General features: G+C 29.7%; 1 protein-coding gene and 1 long non-coding RNA gene across 3 annotated transcripts; one reads left to right on the top strand and one right to left on the bottom strand.

Annotated features, from left to right (window-relative positions):
* Positions 1-3,790: 3,790 nt before the first annotated feature.
* LOC116402000 lies at positions 3,791-11,280 on the bottom strand. Its single transcript, XR_004214350.1, has 3 exons — positions 11,172-11,280; positions 5,047-5,097; positions 3,791-4,753 (listed from the first exon to the last, which is right to left on the bottom strand). It is a non-coding gene; the product is annotated as an uncharacterized LOC116402000 (long non-coding RNA).
* On the top strand, positions 10,028-11,947 carry LOC101203281 (protein ASYMMETRIC LEAVES 2). 2 transcript variants are annotated; one of them, XM_004152839.3, is made up of 2 exons: positions 10,028-10,549; positions 11,174-11,947. In XM_004152839.3, the coding sequence occupies exon 2, from the start codon at positions 11,189-11,191 to the stop codon at positions 11,843-11,845; it is 657 nt and encodes a 218-aa protein (XP_004152887.1). In that variant the 5' UTR covers positions 10,028-10,549; positions 11,174-11,188; the 3' UTR covers positions 11,846-11,947. The 2 variants fall into 2 exon arrangements, with proteins under 2 accessions (XP_004152887.1, XP_011648980.1); XM_011650678.2 differs by lacking the exon at positions 10,028-10,549 and adding an exon at positions 10,594-10,628.
* Positions 11,948-20,025: the final 8,078 nt, after the last annotated feature.

Below are 20,025 nucleotides of genomic sequence, written 5' to 3' on the forward strand. Positions count from 1 at the left end.
ATGAGAAAAACCAAAATACGAAAATTGAAAAAATATAATATTACAATAAAATAAAATAAATGATAAATTAAGAAAATAGAAATTCTCTAGTTTCCTCAACTTTCATTGAATTCTAACCAATACGTGTGTCTTACAAAATCCACAAAATGCCACTATTTGTAAACAATTGTCAAGCGTGGGGTGGATTAAATGGTCAGTAAGAGTTGATATTATTCATAATCATGACACGTAGCAAAGGAATTGAATGTAGAGGGGAATGACACATGACAATGAACACTAAACATAATGACTCATGGTAATGGACACTAAGCATAATGGGTATCAATTAAATAATATTTATAATACTCCCTCTTAGATGTTCATTACGTATATGAAAATTGCTTCGTTAAAACCTTACTAGTAAAAAACTCAATGGAAAAAATCATAGTGAAGGAAAAAGAGTACATATTTCATATAATTTAAACACTTCAAAAATACAATTTATTCCCCCTCATGGAAACATCACTTGAGATCTTTGAGTTGCTGCACTCCAATGTTGTACACAAACTTTTTAAAAGTTGTGGTAGATAATGATTTTGTAAATAAGTTTGGTAGGTTATTTTTTGAACAAATTTGTTGTACTATGATGTCGCCATTTTTTTCAAGATCATGAGTGTAGAATAGCTTCGATGAAATGAGCTTTGTTCTATTACCTTTAATATAACCTCCTTTGATTTGAGCTATACATGTCATGTTAATATTTTTAATTAAGAAAAATGACCTATTTATAACCCAATTAGTTGGTCAAATCTCAACACCTAATATTCCATTAATAATTAGTGGAACTTAGTGGGTTAGGTGTCTACATCTCATGTAGCCACACATCCCACTAAGTGGGTTAGTTCAAGAGCTATATGGTCATTTGACATTTCAGGTCAAAAGTCAAACTTGAACTTTTTACCATTTTGTCCGTTTTGACTAATTCTGACCTCCCGAGCATGGATTCACATTCATTTTTTGAAATTCAAATAACATTTGAATATAAAGCTAGTGATCAAAGTTAGATTTTTCAAAATCAAAAGTCAACATTTTAATCAATTTCGAGCTTCTAAATATGAATATGTATTCATATTTTTAATATATAAATCATATTTAAACATAAATCTCTATCTCAAACTTATAATCGACGACTATATCAAATATATTTTTCGGTTTCTCTCCCTTGACCTAATTCGAATAGTTCGAATTATTCCAACATATTGTTCTAAGTTAATTCCATATGAGCTAATAGGGGAACCTAATGAACCTATAAATCATGGACTCCAACAATTCGAGATTAACTGGCTAAACCTTTTAGACCGAGTTAATCAACATTTGTTAACTAATGGGTCATTCCACTAAAGTTTCGTAGTTGCAGTCCCTTTACAATATATATATTTGTGTCCATTTGATATAACGATGATCAGTAAGTTAATCATTCATAGGTTGTCAGTAACCTTGACTGGGTAAATTATCGTTCTACTCTCGAGACTACATCTTGGTTCTTAAGTCCCATTGATCCACTATTGAACAATTGGTTTAAGGTTCAATTTATAAACTGAATCTCTCTCAATGAGAGGGTGTGGACCATTGCTTAAGACCTCGATAGAGTGCATAAGAGAAGAACCTATCTACTGATTATAATAAGGTCAGAAGTGACTTCCATCTTGCACCCTATGTCCCTAGCCGTCAACCCGATTTTACTCCTAAAATGGGACGCTTATTGGCCAGGAACATTGAGTTGCCCCTCACCTATGCAAATCTAAGAATAATTCGGTGTGAACAAAAGTTCATAGTTAGCTCAAGCTTAAGATTAAGTTACCTAACTCATCAATAATATAAATAGTCAGTTTTATTTAGTCAACGATGCTATAACTTAAAAATGACTATTTTATGGTTCCAGTCTTATGTAAACTCTTTACATAAGATGCTCTCACTTTCATGTCTCTACATGAACGATTTAGAAACACATCGTGTATACTAACTATAAAGCGGGTTGCATCCATAGTATTCCCAGAATAAGACATTCAACTTTATTCATACACTATAGACCGTTTGGGTTATATACTCGAACTTGATCTATTTTATGGCTCTATATAAAGTTCAAGTCTATACTAGATAGCCGTGAGACCTCAGTTTATTGAATTCAAGATTATAGTATTCTATTTTCACTAATAAGTCCTTAGTAACTACTTTATTGAATAAAATATACTTTAAAATTACAAACTACGAGTTTTAGGACATAAATTCTAACATTATATTATTAGCAAGATACATAAATGCACCAATTGCACTAAGATATAGTACTTCTGAACTTAAAGGTTCTTCAATATCATCTCGAGGTCAAAATATATCTTTCTTCACATATAAAGAACGAATTTACATTGAAATGTTTAATGAATGTGTTTTATTCATAAAAGTTCTATTCAAATTCTTTTCTATATAAGTTACTGATGAACAAATATTCCATCTGCTAAATGCTTAATTTGCAAGCTAAGGAATTTTTTTTTCCATTTTTCATCTTGATTTTAAAAAAAAAGCTTTTTAGGTGTTTATGTTATATTTAAATCATCAACATATATAATTATAATAGTAAATCTTTAACTATGATTTTCTTATAAAAATGTATGGATATATTGGATTATTTTGATATCATTCTTTCAACAAATATCACTCAGACGATTATACCACATTCGTCCATATTGTTTCAGTCTATATAATGATCTATGCAACTTTATTGAATATAATTCCTAAGAACTTGATTTGTATGTTTTAGGTATCTTAAATTCTTATGGAACTTTCATATAAATATCATTATCAAGATATCTATATAAATATGTTGTGACTACATCCATAAGATGCATGGCCAAATTTTCATACACAATCATATCAATTAAAAATTCTAATCACTGCAACAAAAAGTATCTATTATGGAAGTTGTGTACATCCCAAAATTGAAGGGAGGAAAGAAATTGTCACAAAGGCTAAAAGTATACGTTTTTGGCGGAAAAAGACAGAATTTTTCGAATTTCACTTTCTGCAACAGTTATTTGGTGTCATAATAAACGAATTCGCGACATTTTTATAACTGTCATTAATATGAAAATAATGACATTTATTTGTTGTCATAAAATAAAATATGAAATTTATTTTTTGTCATAAAATAGAAATGTTGTCATAAAATAAGATATGACAGTTATTTTGTCATAAAATAGTAATGTTGTCATAAAATAAAATATGACAGTTATTTTTTATCATAAAATAGTAATTAATGACATTTATTTTCTATCATGAAAAATTTATTGTAACTTACTTTCCACAACAAACAATATTATGACAGTAAATAACTGTCGGATTTTGTTCGCGATAGAAAATAACTGTCATCGTAGACCATTTTTATTATAGTAAATGTGATTGCATTCATCGTCGAAAAATATATCTCCTCATTATCAATACCAGATTTTTGTGAAAATTATGTGGATGCAACTGAAATGACAATTTAGTTTTTTGTTTTGAAAAATTAAACTAATAAGCACTCTTTCCACCAAAAAAAAGTGATGTTATATACAAGATCTAGATGTGTTTAAAGTTTATTTGTCCAATCGTAGACGTATACCAATTTTGAGATTTGTATACAATTTTTCTTTTAGTAAAAAACCATTTAAAAGAACTAACCACAATGACAAGCCTTCTCTCTAAAGACCTGAGAGAAAACATCTAAAATATAACAAAATGACACCTAACCACTTCTTCATAGTTATAAGAAGAACCAGAAACAAAAAAATCGCCCAATCATCTTACAACGAGGCGACACAAGTCAAAACGACGAGTGATCTCATTTGCAGAACACACATACCAGTCAAAAGAAACGACATGGACATACACAATCGACAACTCCACCTCAACAACAAAAGTCAGAGAACTCTGCCGAACTAAAAATTTATGTCTAATAAAATTAATAAGATTAGCACAATCAGACTCCCCACAACCACATGTGTGGGGAAGAGACCCAAGTTAAAAAAAGTAACACAAACAAATCTCTAATCATAGCCAAAGTTTCAAGAACCTCCATGGGCCACTTGAACCCAACTCTCACAACCCGCAAGGATTGAGAGATCTAGCAGAGTCATGGACAGCCTAACTAGTGCCACCGAACCTCCTCAACATTGTTCCACATAACATCAGAAGTAAAACTTCCAAAAACAATAACATATATCAGGCGGCACCCAGATCTCATGACTCCTCAGGCTCTCCCTCCTCAACGATGCCTGGCCATCCCCACCAACACCAGAAAACTCCTCCACATGAAAAGAGATCTTGTTCAGCAAAATATTGCGCTCCAGGGAATTTCCGCTTTGCTTAAAAAGGTTTCTGTAATTACAAACACCCCACAAAGGGATGGCAACAACGTCGCAGTCCGACCCTTTCAACACCTTGATCATCTCATCCCAACAGTCTGCTAGGCTCCAACACTCTTCGAAACCAAAAAGAATACACCAAATAAACGGGGAAAATAGAAGAGCCAAATGATTTTAACAAATTTACACCCCACATAACGTGTGGCTCCTCGATTCCACGGAGGTGATTAGGTTTGTATGCAATTTAAGCTACTCCATAATGTTGTGTGCATTGATACATGCAACCAATCAAGATTCCAAGCACAAAGATAGCAACATATTAAATTTGGCTTCAAAGATTGAAATGACTGTAACTGATCAACTTCAATTTCTTTTTCCTAAAAAGAAAAAAGAAAAACATTAGAACATGCTTTAAGATATATAAATACAGCAACATATACAAGTGATCCCAAAATTGGTGCAGAATATATCTCTATGCATTTTAATCCTATACCATTTCAAGCTAGGAGACATATTTTTACATATGTTTACAATGGTTGCTATAGTTGTAAACAAGTTAGTCAACTTTGCCATATAATACAAATACTATATAATAAATTATAATCCTCTTTTCAAATCATACTAAACCATCTGTTCCATTAATAGTGAATCATGGCCAAAGAAATCTCACCTGACCTTCCCTTATCATCAAAGTAAATTTGTTTTCCAAAGAAAAGATAACCTACAAAGAAAAGAGAATTATACACTATTGTGGTCTATAGGAGGAAACAAATTTTTTTAGAGGAAGATGAATTTATTTTGTTACGTTATAATGATTCAATAGTTAAAGATGACCTTAAAAAAACAGACAATTATACACAACCTAAGATATGACTTTTCTTAATGGATTAAAATGAATTCATTATTAACTATTAAATCGATTTAATGACAACACTAGATGTCATCTTTCGAGCTCAACCCTTTCTAATACCCAATTTAAACATGCTAAAATAACAAATACATAGATCATTGAAACCCATTCTAATATCCAATCCAACCGATATCATTGACCAAATTTCTCGAAGTGAAAAACAATTAAAACAACTTGTACTAAAAGCTACTCAAACAACTCATGAATGTCAAATATATAGAGAAATAGAAGACAAGAATAAGCAAATTGAAAATAAACAAAGTCGGATTCTTGATTGTCATCCTCAAGCACAAGGATCGTCCATTATAAAATCTTCAATCATCTAACTCTTTAAAAGCTTCAAATTGTAGCCGCTATATAGAAACGGGCTCCTTTCATCCTCATGGCAACTTTAATCGAACTTCCATTACATGTTAAACAAAATATAAATTAATATAGTCAAATAAGTCATAACGTATCAAAACGTACTATACATTTTTTCCGTGCCCGAAGCACCAAGATGTTGTAGGTGTCAATGATCATATAATGTTATGACACTCCCCTATTTTATGCTGCTCCCAAGTTTAAAGTGTTGAGCTAGATACACGAACCACCTTTCACCGATATTTCACATTCTTATCAAACCATACCCTAGGTTACAATTTGATGTTTCTAAGAGCATCAACAAACACAATTACACTTTTTTCCCATTGCCTTTGAATCATGAGTTGGGCCAATGGGAGGGGAAAATGAAGTAAGTGCCTAATGTGAAATAGGTTTGAAGAGCCTAATTTTCTTGTTTCGTTAGTCTAACTGTTATGGGATTTCAAGATTCCAAGTGGTATCGATCTCGAGTTTCAACAGTATTGGGTTCACCCTGTCTCAAGTTTTAGATTTTTATTTCAGCTGCAAAAATTACTCATAACACATCACTCTCTAGTTGGTGTTTTAGGTTCCATATGACTCCTTTTTGGCGTTTTCCTTTGTAATCCATCTTACTTTCCATTTCTGTGTATGGGAAAACTATCTCCTTTGGTCCCTTATATTTTAGAAATTACGTTGATGTGCTTTTGAGGCCACAGAAAAATCCATACTTTTCATTCCTCACTTTTGAAAAATATGTTTGAAAGAAAGAAAAAAAACCTTGGCTGTCGGGTTTCCCATTTCTGCTACAATAATGGAGCATATGTATATATATATATATATACACACACACACACACACAATAATAAATTGGCATTTTAGAAAAAGAAAAGAAAAGAAATAATAGTACCAAATAAAGTTTGTCTCTCTTTTGTCTTTTCATCCTCTCTGCTATCCCTCACTCCATAACCTCACCACTTCCCATTTTTGCTGCTTCTCACACTATACTCATCAAAAGTATCTTTTTTATTTACTCATTATAATCTACATGTATATAGAGATAATAAGAAAACTAAATTTAAGTGTTTAGCACATACTTAATTTTGAACTAGTTTAAATAATTCAAAAACTACTCTTGAACGAAAAAGATTTGACAAGATTAAACATCAAATACTTTTTTCTTTACTGCATCATGTCTAAATTATAAATCACATGATCTCACAAAATGGAGCCCTCGTGGAAAAGATTATAAGAGTCTCGATGTAGTATCTAAACAATTGTTGGTAGTAATTTACTCATGAAAGTTTTGAACTTTAATAATTTAGTCATTAAATTTTTACTTGACATTTTAGTTAACTTTTGATTCATTACAATTTTGTTTCTATCTCAAGACTATTAAAAAAACTTACATAATATGATGTTAATACCTTTATGTTATAATTTTTACATACGAACTTAACTTTAATTAATTTATTATCATAAAAAAAGATAATAATTTCACAACAGTGTGGAATTTACTAAATATTTACGAAATATGTTAAAGCTAAGAGAAAGAGAAAAGTTGGTTAATGAAGAAGGGTAGGTGTGATGTAAGATAAGAAGAGAAAAGGAAAAGAAAAAGTATATATTTTGAAAGAAGAAAAAGTATAGTTGTGTATATTACCATATTTAGGAGATAGAGAAATGATAAATTGTTATTGTTACTGATATATATAATTTTTGTAATAGATGTAAATATTAAATTGGAAAAGAGAAAGAAAGGGAAAATGGTAAGTAATGGAAATAGAGAATAGAGATAGCTGAGGACAGAGTTATGGCAGAGAATAGGAGGATGGGTCTTTTCACAACGCAGACATTACATACACTCTTCAATTCCTCACTCTCACTCTGACACTCTTTTTTCTTTTCTTTTCAATTAAAAATGAAAAATCTTCTTTTCCCTTTGCCATAACTAAACTAAACCTACCACTTTCAATACCAAAATTTGATTGAAAAACAAAACCAATGTGATGAAAACAAAAGGTGCGTCATATGCTATGTTAAAGTAAGCAAATGGACTCACCATTGTTACTAAATGAATTATAAGAACTAAAATATTGTTTTCTAATTCTTCTCACTTTCTAAATTAGATTTTATATTATATTTTTAGTCCTTAGACACCCCTATATATATATTATATATTGCTTAAATTTTTAATTACTTAGTCTAGATCCCAATGTCTTACACAGAAAACAATTATAGTCATTATCCTCAATTTTCTAAATTTAATTATATATTCACCAAAACTTTACACTAAATCCATCTTTACACCTAACCTACTCATACTTGTCTCTATAAATATTTACACATCACTCCTATACCTCATTTCATATTTATTTTGTTTTTTTTTTTCGTTTTTAAGTTAAATTATAAATTTAAGTTTTCTTACTTTTCAAATTTATCATTAGAATTTCATTAAACATAATAGATCAATTATGTTTTATTTGATAATTATTTTGTTTATGGTATTTAGTATGAAAGAATAGGCTTACAAAAATTATTTTCACTTGTAAATTACTTGGTTTACTAATTAAAAAAAAAAAAACCATCTTTCAAAGACTATTTTTCTTTATGAATTTAATTAAAAACTTAGGGTTTTTTCAAATATAAAAATTTTTTGCTAAAAATATTTACAAAATGCAACAACATTTTACCTTCTACCAATAATAAATGTGTGTTTGAGTCTATGATGACATATGACTGATAAAAAAAGTAAACATTTATAAATAATTTTATAAACATTAAGTTCTTTTTTAACTTAAAATAGAAGAAAGTTATATTAATAAAACAAGATAAAAATGTCTTTAAAAACCTTAAATTTGTAAGAGAGAGCCTATTAGAGACAAGAATCAAATGTTCACAAAAACTTAAATATAACTTTAAAAGTTGAAAAGAGTGACCTCGTCAAAACCTAAAAATTTAGAAATTAACAATAATAATAACAAAAAAACTGTTTAAATATAGAACTCCAAAGAACAAATGAAATAAAAAATAAATGCATTGAAGAGGTGAATAATGGTGATAGGTGGTCACCATCTTTATATGCGGGGGTGTTGTAAGAGTAAGCGAAATCATTTCTCGGCGAAGAAGTAGAGGAAAAACCCTAAACCACACACTCACACATACCAATTCAATTTCTTCCCCCACTCCCTTTATCTATTAATTGCCTTAAAAGCATGACTTTACCAACCCTAAAATTCTCAACTCCATTTTCCCCCATATTCCCTTTTTAATATATTTAATCCTTTTATACATATATATTCACCACTTGCTTGCTTTAATCAAAAACCCAACTTGGACTTCAATCAATAATAATAGTAAACCACTTTTGGATCACAATGCAAAAAACTAAATTAATTGTGAAAGAGAGAGAGAGAGCAAAAAGCCACTTATTACTTGTGAAGAAGGTTACATTTCCAAAGCTTTTTATTCAATATGGGTGCTACCCCTACCTATATATATTTGTTCAAAATGTTTGTCCATCTATTCTTAATCTTAAACTAATATATGTATATACTGTTTGTGATTTCTGTTAGAGTGAATTAACTCGATAAAGAGTAATATCATGGTATTAGTATATATATACCGAAGTTCTTAACTTCACTCAATGGTCATTTCTACCATACATAAACCAAATTAATATTTTTAAATGAATTATGTTATAGAATATTTAATATACTTTTATTTATTGATAGGGCTAATTTATATATCATGACATCACGTAAGACGATTTTATTTGAGTTTGAAAAACATAAATCATGTAATTATTCAGTTAATAATAAATATTATATCTTTCTATTTGTTGAAAATGAGTCTACTCAACTAATATACAGAATTATTATTAACTATGAAGTCTCCCCTTCGATCACATTGATGTGTTGGACTAAAAAAAATGATAATTTGTCAGAAGCCTTATATGTACACTTATATCTTGTCTAAAAATTTCCATAGTGAATTTAAATATATATACGAAATTGAATATTAAATAAACATTAAAAGAAAAAGAAATAATGAACTCATCTGTCTTGACTACAATCAATTGATGAACTTTCATCCCTAATAGACTAAATCCTAATCAACATGAATTTTAGCTAATAAGTCAAACCCCTTAATTTTCACTCTATCATCCCGTCAATAAAAAGCTATCTTATTTTTCTAATTTATATATCTAAAATTTCAAGCTTGAAACTTCTTAAATGTGTTCAAAGTTCAAGATTTAGGGTGGGCACAGGTGTCTCCAGACATAGGGGAAGGAAAACTCCAACTCATTCTTATAGAATAACAATAATTAATAATCTAATATATTTTGCTCTAAAACTCATGTGAAAGCAAAAATATTTAAAAAGAAAAAGAAAGAAAAAGGAAAGAATTTTTCATGCATGCATGGATGTAATGTAAGTAATTAGATATTATAAGTTTTTTTTAAAAAGGTGTTTGGAAATCCCGAGACATTGACAAAGAAGAAGAAGAAAAAAAGAGAGAAAAGATTGAGAGATCTCTCCCACAAGTTGAAGTCAAAGAATGATGGAGACAACTCTGTTTAGTCATTCTTATTCTCTTTTGCCTTCTCTCCTTTTTAGGAAAAATCCTTTAAATTTATCCCTTCTTCTCTCTTTCAACCCCCTTTTCTTATTATTATTATTAATTTTTATTTAACATTTACTGGAAAAATGGGACTGTACTTAAATATTTTCAACCAGATCTTCTTCTTCTTCTTCCCCCTCTCTTCCATGTTTTCTTATTATACTATTCATCGATCACAGTGAACCAAAAAAAAAATACTTTTCTCTCTCTCTCTCTCTCTCTCTAAAAACCCATCTTCCTTTTTGCTTCTCTTTTCTTCTTCACGAGATCCAACTTCTCAAAACCCACTTGTAAAAGGGTAAGATTTTGATTTCCCCCTCTTTTTCCTCTTTGGTTTCTGCATTTTTCTTCTCTCTCTCCTCTCACTTTGGTCTAAGGTATACGGTTCCTATCTTTTCCTTTGTTTTCACAAACCCATCTTTGGATTCAACCAAACCTTCTGCTCCTACTTTGTTTCGTCAATGGAAAAACAACCATGAAAATCAAGATTATTTTGTTCTATAGAGATATTCTCTGTATAAAAGAAAAATATTTCCTCACATAATCCTCTTTTGATTCAATTCCAATTCAGAAATAACTTTGCTCTTTAATCCCATGTGTTTTCCATATCCACAATTTATAGGGTAAATCTTTCCTATAGACAGCGTTATATGGAAATTTTCTTCTTTCTCTTGTAAACAGACAGACAAACAAAGCAAACAAGTCAAGTGCATAACATGTATAACAGTTCTCTAATCCAGATTTTTCTTCTCTTTTTTCTTAATGATGATTTTGAGTCTATTGTTTGATTGAAAAGCAAGCAGTCAAGTACATAACATGATAGTTGTTTAGTTCATAGTGATTTTTCCCCTTTTTGTGAACGAGTTTTTTTAGTGTATGTGCTTGATTGGTTATGTTGAAGTCTAATAGAGTGTTCTTACAGAGGAGGAATTGGAAGATGGCTTCGAGTTCCTCGAATTCGCCCTGTGCAGCCTGCAAATTTCTCCGGCGAAAATGCCAGCCGGAATGTGTTTTTGCGCCGTATTTTCCACCGGATCAGCCTCAGAAATTCGCAAATGTTCACAAGGTATTCGGAGCTAGTAATGTAACAAAACTTCTCAACGAATTACATCCTCACCAGAGAGAAGACGCTGTCAATTCCCTCGCTTACGAAGCCGATATGCGCCTTCGTGACCCTGTCTACGGCTGTGTTGGCGTAATTTCTCTGCTTCAACACCAACTCTGTAAACTCCAAATGGATCTCACTTGCGCAAAATCTGAACTCTCCAAATATCAAAACTTAGGGATTGGTAACCACGCTACCCTGATTTCGCCGCCTTCCACCCTTTCTACCGTCCCTCATGGACAGAGAAACCACCAGCCGGCGTTCAATTTCGCTCGAGATCAACCGCATAGTCTTTATCACGACCAATTTTTCCCTCGAGATCAACAACAACCACAGATGATGCTACGACGGAACTTCGACGGCGGTAGCAACTACGACGGACTTTTGGCCGTTAATGTCACCGCAAGTATCGGTAACCTCAGCCACCAGTTCCAGCAAACTCGCGCCGCCGCCGGAGACGATCGTCGCGGTACTCTCGATCATTCTTAGGGTTTCGTTTTGTTTCTCTTTTTCTCTTTTTTTCTTTTTTTTCTTTTTTAATGAAAAATCATAAACTGTTGGAGAGAAATCATATATAGTTAATTTTCCTGCTAATTTATATATAACAATAAAATTAATTTAATCAAAATGTTATCTATTTTTGTAATGATTATTATTATGGTCCTAATTTCTCTTCCACTTCATAAATTTCACTTTTCTCTATTTAGTTAAATTCTATGTTTTTGTGTTCATTCAACTAATAAAATTTTAATCATTTTTTGTTTAATATAAATTCAATTTTCCTTCATTAATTAATCTGTAATTATTAGAACTCTAAACTTTCTATTTCTAATTTTGAATCAAACCTAAAATATAATTCTATAACTTGACTTCAATATTACATTTTATTAATTAAAGTCTAGAAATACTACATGTCATCACTTAAGAAAGGACTTTTTTAAAAAAATAATACATGCTATATATATTACATGAAATCTAAAAGTTATTTATTGAAAGGTTTTGATTTTGAAATTTTGCATAACTATTTTTTATAATTTACCTAACTTTGGTAAGTTATTGTTGAACATAAAATGATAGAGAGAGTGATTATAAAATTAAGTGGAGTATAAGAGATCTAAATGAAATAACTTTGATTGAGAATGAGGAAATAACCCTTGATTTAGGTGTTAAATTTATAAAGAAAAAGAAAGAAATGATGGGTAAATTTGGGTGAGAATATTAGGGTGTAAGTATTAATTATTATTCTTTTTGTTTGGTACATAATATTAATGGTATTACTGTTTTAACCATGTTTCTTTCTGTTGGCTCAAATGATGCTTCAATAAATGCATCATATAGCCCTAGGCAAAGCAGGTTACTATTGCTACTTATTGTTTATTTCTATTTTGCACCATTAAATTGCTCTTTCTCCTTTTATTTTTTTCTACTACTACAATTGCCAGTTGATAGATTCCACTTCCATTTCTAAAGCCATAGGTTTTGATCATTAACTCAAACTTAGTTTTACCATTTAAATGTTGTATTATATCTCAATTACATCTTATAGGATCCAAATATATATATATATATATATATATATATATATATAAACTTTAGTCATGTGATTTTAAAAGTTTGATTTGAGAATAAAATTCTCAAGAAATAATCCTAGGGTTTGGGTTCTTTAACAAAGTTTGACATTAAAATTATAATGATATCGCATATATGAATTACTTAAAATATCAATACCTTCTATATCTTACCTAAATCCTAACTCAATCACATTGTTATAAACTAATGTTGTGTTAGAAAAGATCAAAATATACATCTTTTCAAAATGAACGAAGTTTAACGGTCATGCCCTTTGTTTGTACCAACCGTGTTCAAAGCACTTAGAAACACAAAATATTCAATTTCCTCAAGCCAAACCTTTGCAACTCAATATAATATATACACGTGTTATTAACTTATTAACTTATTTAGATTGGTTGGGTTGAGTTTCAAACAAATGAAAAATTTTAAAGTATTAAAATATTTACGAGTTATCATAAAATTTTGAATTCTATCACTATAACATATCAACGACTAAATTTACTATATGTTGTAAATATTTTGTAAAATCTATCCTTTTTAAAGATTTTACTTAATTTAATATATGTTCACAATTTAAAACATTTTGTTACACATTTTTAACCTTAGACTAAAGTTTGACCCATTTATGGCAAATTCTTTTCTTTTTAATTTCACTCCCTAATTTTAGTTCCTTCCCTAGTTAAACTTTTTTAAAAAAAGTTTACTAAATACAAAATATTTTAAATGACTGTTTTTAAAGAAAAAAATAGTTTAGAAGTAATATCTTTAATGTTATTCATCTACTATTTTAAACTATTGACACAATGGATTTACGTTTTTCTAGGGTTTGTTTAACACCTTGAGACGATTTAAATACACCACTTTACATTTGGTAGAACATATCCATCATAATCAATAATCTGATCAAAGCGTAAGGATCAAAATCCAAATCGTCTAAGAGATATGGCAACCCAAAAGCTTGCTACAATGTCAATTGTTGTTTGTATGATATTTGCATGTATTGTATCAACAAGTATGCTTTTAACGATTCTTAGCTTCTCTAATTCCATAAAATTATTTTTGCTAGAACAATGTTTTAAACAATGTTATTTTTTGGTAATATGACAGCGAAAGGAGACATTTTGAACGTGCATTGTGTTCGACCATGCTCTGATACTTATGACGACGAGTCATGTTATAATGATTGCATCCGAGAGAATCTTGGTGCTGGGTTTTGTTACCCAAAGCTACCTAGCACTGATAAAGATTGCTGCTGCAATGTTTGACTCCAAGAAAAGAGAAATATTTGTTGTTTCTTAATATAAGATTGTGTAACATTTGATTGAGAGTCTTAAAGAAAATTTAATATTTTATAATATAATCTCTTTCATTCATTTGACCATCCTAACTTGATTTTTCGTACACAATCGATTATTGTTCCACCAACAAACTATAATAGAGGGAAAAATGGACTTAGAATATAAAATAAATAGTAGGTATTTTTAACTCAAAACTTTTAAGATTGAACAGTTCGATCGTAGCAGAAGAACAATCTTTTCTAAATAGTTTTAAAAATAAAGTATTGACTCGACATTGAGCTTTTAAATTTTAAGTCAAACAAAGAAAGTTAAAACACTACTACTTAATATTCTTTTTTTATGTTTTTTTTTCTAAATTATTATTATTATTACGAAAATTTCATCAGAAGATAAAAACATTTTAAAAAAACAGTCCATGAGACCTACTTTTTGCATATTGCGAATATGACAAAATTAATGATATCAGTTGACTATTAGACGGTTATCAAAATGTTATCTACTTTTAAATTTGCTACTTTTGCAATTTAGAAAATGTAGTAACATAGATTCTATTATCATAACTTTTTTTGCTATTTTCGCAAATGTCTCTTAATTAATCGTTTAAATTTGGATAGCCAAATCTCAATGATTTTCTTTAAGATTTTTTGGTATACGATCATTTAGATTTGGTACACTATCACTTAGATTTGATTATTTAAATTTGGGTATCTAAATTTCAATGATTTTTTTCAAGAATTTTGGTTACATGGTCGTTTGGATTTGGTACAAGGTCGTTTATATTTGATACACGATCGTTTAGATTTAATCGTTTATTTGGCTACCTAAATCTAAACGATTTTATAAAGATTATTTGGTACATGATCGTTTAGATTTGATTGTTTTTTTAATATGATCATTTAGATTTGGCTCCCAAATCTAAACGATGTTTTTTTCTTTCAAGATCCTTTATATTTAGTAGATGATCTTGAACAAGCAACTGTTTGAAAAAAAATAGATCTTTTATATTTGATACACGATTTTGAACCAAATAACAATTTGAAAAAAATAAAAGAAAAACATAATGGAAAGAAAAATGGCAGAAGAAGAGAAGAAAGATGATGGAGAGAAAAAAATCAAATAAGAGTAAGAGAAGAAAGACAATGAAAAGAAAGGACAAATCTGAAATATTTTAAAAGAATGGCCAACTTAATGCGCTTTTCCTTTTGTTACATGAGTTGTAAATATTTTGACTGTTTGTTATATTTATGAAAATTAACCTAAATCATTTTGTCAAAATAGTTAAAATATGGTACTTCATATTCTGTTTATGTTAACATTTAACATTCCAATCATTATTCTGTTAGTTGAAAGTTATAACAACAACTATGTGTGTAATAGACAATAGATGTTCGGTTGTGGCCAATGTTTAAGAGAGGAGAGTAAAGGAAGAGATAAAAAGAAAAAAGAAGGTGTTTTTAGAGAGGAAAAATAAGGGAAATCCAAAAATATTAGAGGAAAAGTAAAGATGGGTAGAGCTTTTAGTAGGAGGGGGAAAAATAATGAGGAATAAGTTTTTAGAAAGTATGGAAAAAAGTAAAATGTGAGGCCCCAATCGCATACCGTCAAAACATTAAGGGCCCTACGAAAAAAAATACTGTGCGAAGAGATTGCTGATAGCATAACGAGTTTCTGGAAAGAACTACGTGATGAAAGGATCACTATGCGAGGAAAGTGCATGTTGGGCAATTGGGCAAGTTTTGGGTATGCCTAGAAACAGTAATGTGACCTTGATCGAGTAGGCCAGTGATTGATTAAAGTCTACCGTCCAATCCAAATTTAGGATAAAGTTTAACAGAAACACGTGACGATTTGAGATTGGTCACCTCCTACCATCGGTAAAGGTAATCATTTAGATATGGAAAAACTCACCAGAAAGACCTATAAATAGGGAAACCCATACAAGTTTGAAGTTGTTTTTACTTTGAACTCACTTAAGAGAGAATTAGAAAGATTTCTAAGGATTTCTAAGACTTAAACGAGCTCAAGTTTGACAAAGTGCAAAGGAAGCTAAACTGAGAAGCTAGTTGTGTGAGACCCAAATCGTGAACTACCCTATGCGATAAGAACATAAGCGACGAGGACAACCTATGTGTTAAGAAGCACTATGCGATAAAGGAACTACGTGAAAAACCCTCACTACGAGACAAGTTTACTTCACCTAGAAGTAATGATATCATTGTCCACGTAAGAAAGTTGGTGAACGATTTGACATTGTCGTCCAATCTGAATTCAAGATAAGGATATTGCACGAACACGTGGTGTTTTAGTATTGGACCTCTTCTCGCCACTGTTAGTAGAAATCATTCCGATAGGGGTAGACTTCATCAAAAATAGGCTATAAATAGAGGAATTTCAGCCATTTTGAGATTGCTTTCGACCATAAGCCTCATTGAGAGAGAATTTAAAGAACACTAAAGCCTTAGAGATCCAAAATCAAAGGAAACCCAACAAGGCCCTGTAAGCGAGTGTGAAGGGGAACTTTGAGTTAAAGGCCAAACTCAGAATCTAGCTATTTATAATAGTGAGTGGTTATTCTTAGTAAGAAGGATTTCTAAAGCTTGTTTGAATGAATCTTTAAATGTACTTCCTTAAGAAAACTTAGGATTATATACCCTTACCTTATGCTTTTCAAAATACACCATTTCATGCATGAATTGGACTTCGTTTGTGTGGAAATGAGATGATCATACCGTGCATGAGAAATGACGACAAAATAATTTAAAAAATGCATGTGGTGAGTAACCTTTGTATGTAAAAGAATGTTTTGTAAAGAGTTTTCTTGAAGAAAAGAATGTTTTGTAAAGAGTTCTCTTGAAGAAAAGAATGTTTTGTAAAGAGTTTTCTTTTGAAACTGTGGTTGTGCCTAAAACGTTGTATGTATATACGTAAAGATATCATAGTGTTCTTATTGTTACTTGAAAGAAGATAATTATTGAATCCTGAGAAGTACATGAAATTTAGTAAAATTGAAATAAGATGACTCTTGTACCCTATATGTTATGATACTCTATTCCTACTGTGTGATCTGGAATGGAATGCCCTATTCCATGTTGTGTGATCCAGGATGGGATGCTCCATATACTTGTTGTGTCAACTAGTATGGGATGTCTTTTTCTTACTGTGTAATCTGGCAATGGAAGACCCGTTATGGGTAGTGAAATTGACGAACTTGCTAAAGACATTGACTTTACTCCGTGTAGCTGCAATTTGGCAAAAGAGTGTGGTAAACGCTTGAACTAAGTAAGAATACAAAGACTTAATTTAACATACGAAATGATTATGCAGGTTGACTATGTGGTATGCAACAAAACATGTGATGCGAGATGACCTGTAGTAATGAAAAGAATGATTTTAATCTAAATCGCTTGTTATTATGCTGCTTAATTTGATAATTGTCTATCTGGAATTATTTGAATATGTTGGGACAAGATCCCACTCACTAGATAATTTTTCATCTAACCCTTTAAATGTTTTATTTTATTTCTCCCCCCAGATAGCAAAAAGAACATTCGATGTTGAGCTCAAATTAATAGATGAAAATTTTATAACTTGGATTGGATCATGGATTCACCGAAAATAACCAAAACCAAACTAGTTTTAGAGCTTTTTATTAATTTTAAAAAGTATGGTTTTTTACCATACAACTAAAAGTACATATATTTTTTTTACTCTTATTATTGTTACTCATGAAAAATTATAGGATTTAAATGTCTTAAATGCCCTTATTCTAGTGAAAAAATTAACATCTCAAAGACAATTATTCCAAAATTCAAGATACCTCATAATTGACTCAATCTCCCAAAAACAGTGATCACACTCTATCCCCTAATTCCTCCCTACCAAAACAATAAAATCAATTAAAACTCATCAAAACCTCAATTTCCCCCAAAAGCACAATTTCATCACCATCAAAACCCTAATTTGCAAATAGAAATTGGGGCAGCAAGTTGTCTCTTACACATGCTTCAAAACCCAAATAGCATCACACATTTTTAAATAGACGACGAGCATCAACGAAAGGTTCAAATCCTTCATAAAATCAACAACATCGACAAGCATTCTTCAAATGTACGTCGAGCATCAACGAATTTTTAAACGGACGACCAGCATTGGAAAACATTCTTCAAATATACAACAAAACCCTTCATGTACGATGAAACAATCGTCTTCTTCAGGTTTTTGCATCAGTGGTTTGAATGTATGGTGAAACGTACATCATGCTTCAATCGTTTGAAACTTTCTTCAAACCCTTCAAATCCTTCAAAAGTTCGGCAAGTATCAGAGATGACTGCGAACAAACATTTCTTCAAACAAATATTCGGAGAGCATTAGTGAAAGAGCATCTTCTTCTTCTTTTGAACAAACGTTTGGTGAAAGATTATTAACATTTGCCTTCTTTCAAATGTACATCAGTGTGTTTGTTTTTTAAACTTTTCTAATTTTATCTTGTAGCCACCTATTTTTATTCTACACATATATCTTTTTTAAATACTAATATTAGTAATAATTGCTAAATTATTAATGTATTTATTTACTTTAAAAAAGTAAAAAAAATTAATAATAACATAATATCTTATAATCTTTTATTTTTATCATTTTATAAAACAAAAATAAATCAATTTATTTTTTGAAAAATCTTTTAATATCATATTTGTATTATTGTGGAAAGAAAAGAAATGAATTTGTTTTAAATAAAATCTTCTAATATCAATTTTGACTTAAATCATTTTAGGAAAAAGAAAATCAATTTTAAATAAAAGTATTTTAATATTCATTTGATGTATTAATTTATTTTTCCCAAAATCTCATTTAATTTATTTTAGGAACATGAAAATTTGTTTTATTAATATAATATCAAATTTTGATTTTATTTTTATTCTTTTTTCCTAATTTGTGGTACACTCACGCTCTATAAATAGGGACTCTTGTCATTTGAATAAGAGAGAAGAGTTTTTTTTAAACAAATAATTCTTTGGAGAAAATTTTCTTACAAAAAGTCTCTAGAGAAAACGTTAGAATTTTTTTTAGAGAATCTGATAAACTTCTGCAAAAGGTAGTTTATTTTATTTCATAACATTAATATTTTTACTTTGTTTGTTTGTTTTTCTTTTGCTTTGTTTTTTTTTTTTACTTCCCTTTAGCAAATTAAATCTCGTTAAGATAAATTTTGTGAGAGATTGCATGTGGTAGGGATTTACTTTCCCAAGGATCCACACCTCAGCCACTAGTAATTTTATTTGGGATTTGATTTTTTTTTCTTTTTCTTTTCTTTTTCCTTTTTCCTTAAAGATAGAGATAAAGAAAAAGAAAAATATAGATTTTTTTTTGCTTTCTTTCGTTTTTTTATATAAAAAAAACCTTGGTCATTTTCTTCTTTATATATATAAAAAAAAGACACTAGACTTTTTTCTTTTAAAACATTGATCTTTACCTTTTTTTTTTTTAAACAAATATATATATATATATATATATAAATAAATAAGAAGATTAGGCACTTATATTTAAGTTTCTTATATCTTATTTTATTATTATTAATATATCCATTATTTGTTATTTACATTTTTTTTCACTTTTAACCTTTTTATTATGATTATTACTTTCTATATATATTTAAAAACTATTTTATTTATATAACTATTGTTATTATTATTATTATTTTATTATAATTATTACAGGTGGCGGCAAGCACACCTTTTTTTTAAAACAAATTTTCCTTTTTTTTTTCTTTTTCCTTTATTTCTTCATTCCTTTATTTTCTTT

The sequence above is a fragment of the Cucumis sativus genome, chromosome 2 (assembly GCF_000004075.3).
Source record: "Cucumis sativus cultivar 9930 chromosome 2, Cucumber_9930_V3, whole genome shotgun sequence".
In the NCBI taxonomy this organism is placed as follows: Eukaryota; Viridiplantae; Streptophyta; class Magnoliopsida; order Cucurbitales; family Cucurbitaceae; genus Cucumis; species Cucumis sativus.